We start from the raw sequence: 9337 nt of genomic DNA, 5'->3' as shown, positions 1-9337 counted from the left end.
TTCTGAAACATCTGCACAAGAACTGTAAAGCAACGCTTTTGTTTTCCGAACAGTAACCTTTATTCACTTTTGTTTACCTTAATAACAGAAGTGCAGTGATACCTGCTGCAAGCGTAATATAAAATGAGAACGACGATGTTTATTCAGCACACCTTGATGTACGGAAGTAAAATAAGGCCGGGCTGTTATCTGGTTTGTAAAGTCCGACTCACTCTTCTGCGAATCGGTTCTTTTGAATAGTTCATATCAATTCTCGGTACACTTCAAATGAATTGTTCAGACCGATTTTGTGAATCATTTCAAATGAATCATTGAAGAGATTCAACTCAAAAGAACGAAATGAATCATTCTGTCATCTGTGCGAGCTGTTATTAGCGGGTGAGAAAATAATTTGAAGCCGAAATGAAGGACCGTCTGGGCGATTTAACAGCCGTGAGACTTCAAATTATTTCCTAAATTTATGTTATTTAGATGTAAATACTATAAGTTTTAATAGGTATACTTAGTTTCACTATCGTAAATACTGCTTGATATATACAGTATTGATTCCTTATGATTAGCCATTGTTGCCTTTTATCATGTTTTCTGTTAAAACAAAGTTTGATACGCTGAAAATGTTTAAAGTGGTTTATACGACAGAAAAGTTCCAGCTGTCTTATTTGTTTTGACTGTAACCCTTCCCCGATCAGTTCTGCCATGACACCATCATCGCTCCTGTGGAGTCCAGTGCTTTCCTCGAGGAATTCCTCCCTAAGGTCTGCATGTGCACTTGTGTTTGAAGATCTACATGCCTTTTTATGTGTGGAACTGTCACTTTGTCTTTGCATTATAACTGAAAACTCGAAGAACTTATTAACTCGTGCATGTTTACTTGTACAGGTTAAGGAGGTTCAGCACCTTATAGAGAGAATTTCCACCTTTGTGGAAGAAGTGAAGCTGAGACATAGTACCATTTCGACAGAAATCAACCCACCGAATTGTGAGTACATTGAGTTTGTTTCTTTACAGTTCTATATGCATTAGGCACCAATGAAATATTAGGAAATTTAAAACGTTTTCCAGGTTCTATTGAAGTGAAGTGAAGTGAAGTGAAGTGACATACTGCCAAGTATAGTGACCCATACTCGGAATTCGTGCTCTGCATTTAACCCATCCAACGTGCACACACACAGCAGTGAACACACACACACTGTGAACACACACCCGGAGCAGTGGGCAGCCATTTATGCTGCAGCGCCCGGGGAGCAGTTGGGGGTTCGGTGCCTTGCTCAAGGGCACCTCAGTCGTGGTATTGAGGGTGGAGAGAGCGCTGGACATTCACTCCCCCCACCTACAATCCCTGCCGGCCCGAGACTCGAACCCGCAACCTTTGGATTACGAGTCCGACTCTCTAACCATTAGGCCACGACTTCCCCTATTAATCTCTATTAATGATTATTGTTCAAAAGGCATGAGATCAGTTCATTTTTGCTCTGTGTTCCTCTGTACAACATTTTTGTCTATTCTTATTAACAGATGTGAGAGAGGAACTTGAGCAGTTCAGCAATGACATCAAGCACACAGCCGATGTGATCAAGGTTAAACTAAAAGGTAATTGAATTTTCTTTTCTTTTTTTGAAGCTTCTGTCATGTTTTATTGGACATTTTGAATACATTTATTTCCTCTTTTTTAACTTGGAAATGTGTAAGTTATATTTTATCTTCTACAATAAATATTCTGCTAAACCCAGCTTTTATATATCCTGGAAAGAAAGCAATCAACTATATTGTCTTTGGTTTTAACTTCAACTGTAGTACATTGTCTTGACCAGTACACTGAAGATTGTAATGTTTTTGTCCTTCTTTTTGTCACTGAATCTTTAGTTTCACATTTGAAAACATGATTCTGTGATTGTTCATACAGATTTAAAAGGAAAAGAGTATGAGAATGCTAACAGCAGCTCTGTGTACCTTCGTATCCAGACTACTCAGGTGAGTTGTTACTGTATTATAAATTCAATATTGTTCTTCAGATATTTGTTTTATTAATTTTTCTGTATGTATCTTTATTTTGTTAATCTATAGCACAAAGTACTTTCACTGAGGTTTGCAGAAATAATGAATATATACAATCAAGAGCTGCTATCTTTCCGGACAAAGAGTAAAGATCAGATACAAAGACAGCTGGAAATCAGTGAGTAAACTAACACATCAGAACAAAATGTCTTTGGTCACCACTGCCCATTGTTATATTATATTATATTTACATTTTTAGCTACACTACCACTCATTGCTTTGGGGTCAGTAAGATTTTTTAAAGGAATTAATACTTTTATTCAGCAAGCATGCATTAAATTGATTAAAAAAAAAAAAAAAGTAAAACAGTTAAGACATTTATAATATTAAAATAAATTTATATTTCTAATAAATGCTGTTAATTTGAACTTTCTATTAATCAAACAATCCTGGAAAAATATGTATCATGGTTATAGATAGATAGATAGAAATCAAACTTGATTTTTTATTTTATTTTTTGAAGGTGGCCAGGTTGTCACTGAAGAGGAGACTGAGGTTTTGCTGCAAAGTAACAATCCTGTTGTCTTTACCTCAAATGTAAATTTCAAGGTTAATAGACAGCTGAATGCACTTTTCCATATAAGCTTCCCTTCAAATGTTAATATAAACCTTTGTGCACAGATCAACTCTGGCTCCTGCATCACGGGGCAAACACTGAATGAGATTGAGTTACGGCATAAGGATATTCTCTATCTGGAGGCCAGCATTCGAGAGCTGCATAGCATGTTTATGGATATAGCTATGTTAGTCAATAGTCAGGTACTGTAAGCTTGCTGGAGAGTCCAGTGAATGAACTAAAATAAAATGGTGCACCATGCCTTAGAACACAGTTAATAACAAACATTTCAGGGCATTATCTAGCAAGAATAGTTGATTTACACAAGTGCCTTATTGAAATGAATTTAATAATTTAATAATTGCCATGGGACTATTACCTTGCCATATCATAATTTTATTTTTTCCCCTCTTTTTATAGGGTGAAATGGCAAACAACATAGCAAAGACTGTAATGCAAGCTGGAAACTATGTAGATCAAGGGAAAGACAACATAGAAAAAGCTGTTGATTACAAGAAGTCCTGGAGGATAAGGCTGCCTATATTCAAGAGCAAAGCAAAACCGGCGACCAGCAAGGGCTCTTGAATGAATCTTGAACTTTGGAATGTATGCTGCTTGCTTTTGAGTTCTATGAAAATGAGTGATTCATACTACTTGCCTTTTCTTAAAAAATCCCATCGTGTCACTGCACTTATTCTATGCCCTGTATGTTTTGCTGATCAGATCATTTTGAGCTGTCTGTTGGATTTCCTCAGCCCATTTGCAAACAAACGGCTTTTATTTGTTTCTGCCTAAATGGTTAATGATTAAGCTTGCTCTCAGATAGACAGCACCAGCAGGATTTTTCTGATGCAATATGACAACAATCACTGTGTCAAGAGGTGTGTTTACATGGACTAATGTTTTTCATTAGGAATATTCATGCTATATACATGCAATACGTTTAATTTAAACGTAAACTGAAGTTGGATTATTTCAGGTCTAAATCACCTCTTTCAATCCAGTCAAAATTTTATTCAGATTGATTGAGGTGTTTACATATATGCTTTTCAGTCCAACTGTGCCATCTTTTTTTCCAATTTAATGGCGGTTGGGAAACAAACATTTTGTGCATTTCTGCCAAACTGAGCCATCTGATAATAAATGGATCATTTGGGTGCTTGTAAACATAGTGAATATAAAAAAAGTCAAGTCAAGTCACCTTTATTTATATAGCGCTTTTAACAATGTAAATTGTGTCAAAGCAACTGCACAATATCAAACATATCACAATATCAATATCAAACATATCACAATATCAATATCAAACATTGGCCTCTGGCCAACAAACCAGCAGTTCAATTTAACTGCAGCAAAGTCAGATTGTAAGGTCTCAACTAGTTCCAGTGGTCATTTGGTAATTCTGTATGTTGTCTGAGCGTTGGCATCCTCTGAGGGGTTGGCATTATCTTTTCTCAGGTGTTCGGTCATCTCAGATCATTTAGGGGTTGGATCCAGACTGAAGCTTCTGTCATTCCTAATTACCACGGGATGTTAATCCCGTGGCAGAAACAGAGACAAATAGAAACATAATTAGCGTAGCTGCTGTTCCATCCCAAGCTAAAGAAAAATAATAATGTACATTTGATCAGATATACTGCAGTACAAGATTATAAAATGCATTATGTGAATGCTTGGCTAAAGAGATGTGTCTTTAATCTAGATTTAAACATAGAGAGTGTGTCTGAACCCCGAACGTTATCAGGAAGGCTATTCCAGAGTTTGGGAGCCAAATGTGAAAAAGCTCTAAAAACACAGTTAGACTCTTAAATTTCATTTTTGTTTCTTGTAATTACTTATATTAGTTGTGTATTACTTGGCGACTTGCTTTTATGTTACTCAGGCCCCGTCCATAGGAAGACGCGTTTCTCTGTATACGCATACATTTTTTTTACCGTATAGGCGTTTCGTCCACACGAAACCGGCGTTTTCGAAGAGTGAAACCTATCATTTTTTAAACCGGGTCCCAGGGTGGAGAAATTTGAAAACGCCGTTTCGTGTGGACGGTGAATCCATATATTTTCTGAAACGATGACGTCATCAGCCCACGTCTCGCCCCTAATCACACACCGCTGCGTCACATAACAGCGAGAACAACAACAACAATAGGCTTGTTTGAGATGAGCAAAATCTGCAACCATTCGGCTTGTTTGAGATGCGCCTTGCCTCGCCTGTAATTTAGTCGAGAGTAGGCGGCTGCAGTGAGGGGAGGAGTGGAAAAAAGTGCAGGCAAGCCGGACACTTCCTGAATCTCGTTGTGTTGTTGGACTGCAAACGTCAGCAATGGAAGAGATCACGTTCGCGTTCTTTATCGCACTTTGTGGATGCCTTTTATAATCAAAGCCATAATGAGAAATGAGGAGCACACAGATGCTGCACTAAATTTACACTGTTATCCCTAATTGTGGGTTAAACATTTCAGAGTGGGATATGGCACAGCTGATTAACCTAATTATGTGTATCCTACTTAAGGGACAGTTTACCCCCCCAAAAAAAATCTTTGGGTGAACTATCCCTTTTTTACATGAAACATATTCCATATACATATATTACACAATTGTTTGTCACCTTAATGTAAATTTGAATTTCATGTTTAATGATTAGGAAAAGTGTGTACAGCAAATTATTATTCACATTAGATGTAGCCTATGCATGCATGTATTGATGGATTGACTCATTTATTTAATGGAATAATGTTGTACAAAAATGTAAATGTACAAAATTAACACCAGCATACAATACATAAAGAGAAAATTACAACAAACAGGACTTCAAACCAAGAAAATAAAAATAAAAGGGTAAATAAATAAAGCACATGTCCTAATTACTAATAAATTACTATAGAAAAAGTAAATAGTATTAGGCTATAGCTAATGGACTTTTTAGGATTAAGGGGAAAAAATATCAGATGACATTCGCAGCCAATGAGCATTAAGCTGTGTCGTCAGCAAGTCGTTTCCCATGATGCTTTTGATCAGCGCAGTTGGTGGAGAGCAACTGCGCTCGACTGCAGAAGCCGACACGTGCGCCTTGCGCTCGCGAGAGATTTTTGACATACGTCAGCATGACATCAGAGCAAGGCGGACCGCACTCGGACACATTTCTAACCGGCATGCATCTCGTGCTGCAGAACCTACTGAGCTCATTAGTTTTATTAAAGCAAAATCTTCTTCTTCTTCTTCTTCTTTTGTTTTTTATGGCGGTTGGCAAACCAACGTAACGGTGCATTACCGCCACCGATTGGGCTGGTCTCTCTTAGAAACTTAATAATAAAGTGATAAATGTTACTGGATGTTTTCCCTAATAAACCTTGCATTGTAAAATTATTCTGATTGACAGTTCTGAGAGACTGAAAAAGCTGGGTTCTTTCTTGGCTGTACTTTGTGCAATGAAATAAAATATGCTCTGCAGTTTCTAAATGACTACAATGTTGGCATTTCCCTGTTGGATGTTTCCCTATTATCTTCAATGAAGAATTGAGCCCTGTGTGTCCTATTCTTAACCGTGTAATTATACTTTCCTCTCTTCTACTACTTCTACTTTCTGTCCTTCCTAAATCCACTTCTGGTTGTATATTATATAAATGTCTCCCTTTATCATGATCCACCCAATACTCCTGCCATTTTGATCTTGCATATGCTTTAATGAACACTTTAGCTTCAGATTTGCTATATGGAACTTGTAATATTCTATTGTGTTTCAGTGTTTGTTTTGCAAGTTTATCAACCTCCTCATTCCCTTTCACTCCAACATGTGCAGGTACCCAAAGAAACCTGATTTTTAAATCCTTTGCATTTAACTTATACAAAACCACACAAATTTTATGAATTATATAATTTCTTATAGATTTCCCAGATTTAATGCTTTCTAAGGCTGAATAACTATCAGATATAATCACTGAGTTATTTAAATAATTTCCCTCTACCCATTCCAAGGCCAACAAAATTGCAACCAACTCTGTTGTGTATACTGATACGTTATCTGTTATTCTTTCCTGACATATTACCCCATTCTTTGGAGTATATACTGCTGACCCAGCGTGTCCTGTCTTTGGATCCTTGGAACCATCTGTAAATATGAATGTATGGTCATAAAAATGCATATCCAGATAATATTTAACAATATCCCTCACTGCTACTTCCTTTGTTTTATTTTTGATTTCCTTATAAATGCCTAAATCTACATCTGGTATAGGGAAAAACCATGGAGGAATAGGAGGGACTGAAACCGTTGAACAGTACTGTAACTTATGTAATCCTATATTCTCGGCTTTCACATCGCCAATCCACCCAAAACTTCTGTAATTGGACTTACTATGTTCCCAGCAGTCTTTTAAGATAGCTTTAGCTGGGTGGCTTTCAACTTGTCCCTTCACATTAATCCAGTAAGCTAACATCAATTGTACCCTTCTGATCCTCAAAGGCATCTCACCCATTTCCACTTGCATAGAAGACACTGGGGATGTTTTAAAAGATCCACTACATATCCTTAGAGCCTGAGCTTGCATGACATCCAAAGCTTTGATATTAGACTCTGCTGATGACATATATGCTATACACCCATAATCAAAGACAGACCTCATTAGTGCCCAATATATATTTTGTAAAGATGCCCTGCTTGCTCCCCATGCTTGTCCTGATAGACAGCGTAGGATATTAACAATCTTTTTACATTTATTAACCAGTTTTTTCCAAATGAATCTTCCATGTCAATTTTTCATCAAACCACCCCAAGAAACCTAATAATCTTAATTTGCTCAAGAGGCTGACTGTACAATTTTAAGGATACAGGTGTGATCTTATGCTTTTTTGAAAAACATATGACTTGTGTTTTAGACACTGATAATCTAAATCCCCATTTATTTGTCAATTTTTCCACTTCATTAATTGCATCTTGCATTTTTGATTTAACATAAGATTCATTACGGCCTCTAAACCAGCAAAATCTTCTGCTTTGTGTGTTAGTTTGTATTCAGCGCGCATTCCGCGCAAGGTTTACGCACATGGTCCAAGTCTTCTTCTCTGTTTTTTTTGTGTATCTCTGTGGCAGAATTACAGCGCCACATATTGGTCTGCCATGTGTACTATATCGTTTTCAGTGATTCCGTGTGGACGCAGATATTTCCTGAGACGACTCCGTGTTTACGGAATTTGAGGCAAAAAAAAAAGATTGGATAGGGAGAAATCTGGCTTCGTGTGGACGTAGCATTAGACTAGAACTGGAAACATGAAATGGCTCCGTAGTGTAACTATCACTAGGAGAGTGATATACGCTAGACAATACTCAGCGATTAATGGTTCAGCTGTGTATGTGTAATCAGTGCATTCAGCTGTGTGTGTGTGTGTGTGTGTGCAATCCGTGCAATGGATCATGGGAACTGTAGTCTGGAGTGACATGTAAAAGTATGTGGTGTGAGAGGCAATGTAAAAAGAAGACGACATCTGTTGGTGAGCAAACGGAAGTGTATGGACAGGATTCGTGACACCCAGTATGTTTTTGTCCATACAGTGAAAAACTGTGGGGTCCAAAACAGCATTTATAGTTAATATATGGCAAAAAAAACCTTCTTCAAAATATCTTCTTATGCAGAAGAAAGTCAAAAAGGCCACTGATGGGGGTGAGTAAACAGTGACTGAATTTTCATATTGGGTGAACCAACCCAACTAATGCATCTGGATTCAGAATATCTGACTATTGTTAAAAAATACAAGTAAATAAATAAGTACAGCCACATGTGTGACATGTACAATCACAGACATGTGCAGTCACAGAAAGTTACTTTGCTACTTTTTCGTCAAAATGTTTGTTTATCATGTACAGTTTTATTGTAATCTAGATAATCTAAAAAACAAAAACATTAATATTGTGAAAGGTTTTTACATTCAATAAAGCTTTTAAAATGTATTTATTTATTTTTATTACATTTATTTAATTCCTGTGATGACAAAGCTGCATTTACAGCAGCAATACACCATTCTTGAGTGTCACAAGATTCTTTAGAAATCATTCTAATAGGCTTGGTGCTAAAGTAATATTTCTTAATTAGCACTATATATAGATAGATTGATTGATTGCCAATGTTTCCTTCTTTGTGCAGTTCATTCAAGAGCGAAGGAAAACCACTCACCTATCTTACAACATATTTGCAGTCCAGTATGAGATGTTTCAATTACTAATTACTATTATTTTAACTGTTTATTGTGTAAAATACTACCATCCAGTTAGAGGGAGCTAAAAGTCTGTTGGTTTTCCTTAGATGTGACCCTGGACCACAAAACCAGTCTTAAGTCGCTGGGGTATATTTGTAGCAATAGCCAGAAATACATTGTATGGGTCAAAATTATTGATTTTTCTTTTAAAAAATCACATTTAGATTTTTTTGTACCCTCAGATTCCAGATTTTCAAATAGTTGTATCTCGGCCAAATATTATCCAATTCTAAGAAACCATATATCAATGGAAAGCTACACTTATGACTGCTTTTCTGGTCCAGGGTCACATGTGTGTGTGTAATCTCAGGAGGAACTGATGCGTTCAAACATACACAAATTTAGTCTCATCCCACATGCAAAAATTAAGGTATTAATAGTTCTTCATTCCTGACAAAGGAAGAATAGCTCAGCAGGGACAGGTCTGTTGTTTCTAAATATAGATCTACACTTCACACTAGCCTCATTACACTATAGG

The 9337-nt window shown here is 36.8% G+C and overlaps 1 protein-coding gene across 2 annotated transcripts; it reads left to right on the top strand.

Annotated features, from left to right (window-relative positions):
• The first annotated feature begins 313 nt into the window (after positions 1–313).
• LOC306856178 (syntaxin-2-like) lies at positions 314–4973 on the top strand. Of its 2 annotated transcripts, none has more exons than XM_079395262.1 (9): positions 314–432; positions 690–755; positions 880–979; positions 1516–1590; positions 1904–1971; positions 2065–2173; positions 2519–2592; positions 2677–2814; positions 3032–4973. In XM_079395262.1, the coding sequence occupies exons 1-9, from the start codon at positions 403–405 to the stop codon at positions 3194–3196; spliced, it is 825 nt and encodes a 274-aa protein (XP_079251388.1). In that variant the 5' UTR covers positions 314–402; the 3' UTR covers positions 3197–4973. The 2 variants fall into 2 exon arrangements, with proteins under 2 accessions (XP_079251388.1, XP_079251387.1); XM_079395261.1 differs by having other exon boundaries at positions 324–432; positions 2519–2604.
• The last annotated feature ends 4364 nt before the right edge of the window (positions 4974–9337 follow it).

The sequence above is a fragment of the Barbus barbus genome, assembly GCF_936440315.1.
Source record: "Barbus barbus genome assembly, chromosome: 36".
NCBI classification, from domain to species: Eukaryota; Metazoa; Chordata; class Actinopteri; order Cypriniformes; family Cyprinidae; genus Barbus; species Barbus barbus.
The sequence above is the reverse complement of the archived record's forward strand: the minus strand, read 5'-3'. Positions and strand labels throughout refer to the sequence as shown.

Bases quoted from the DNA above. Each gene is read 5' to 3' on its own strand.
- LOC306856178 (XM_079395261.1), top strand. From the start codon at position 403: ATGAAGGACCGTCTGGGCGATTTAACAGCC. The intron at 1,591-1,903 runs GTAATTGAATTT...TTGTTCATACAG, and splicing joins GATCAAGGTTAAACTAAAAG to ATTTAAAAGGAAAAGAGTAT. The intron at 1,972-2,064 runs GTGAGTTGTTAC...GTTAATCTATAG, and splicing joins TTCGTATCCAGACTACTCAG to CACAAAGTACTTTCACTGAG.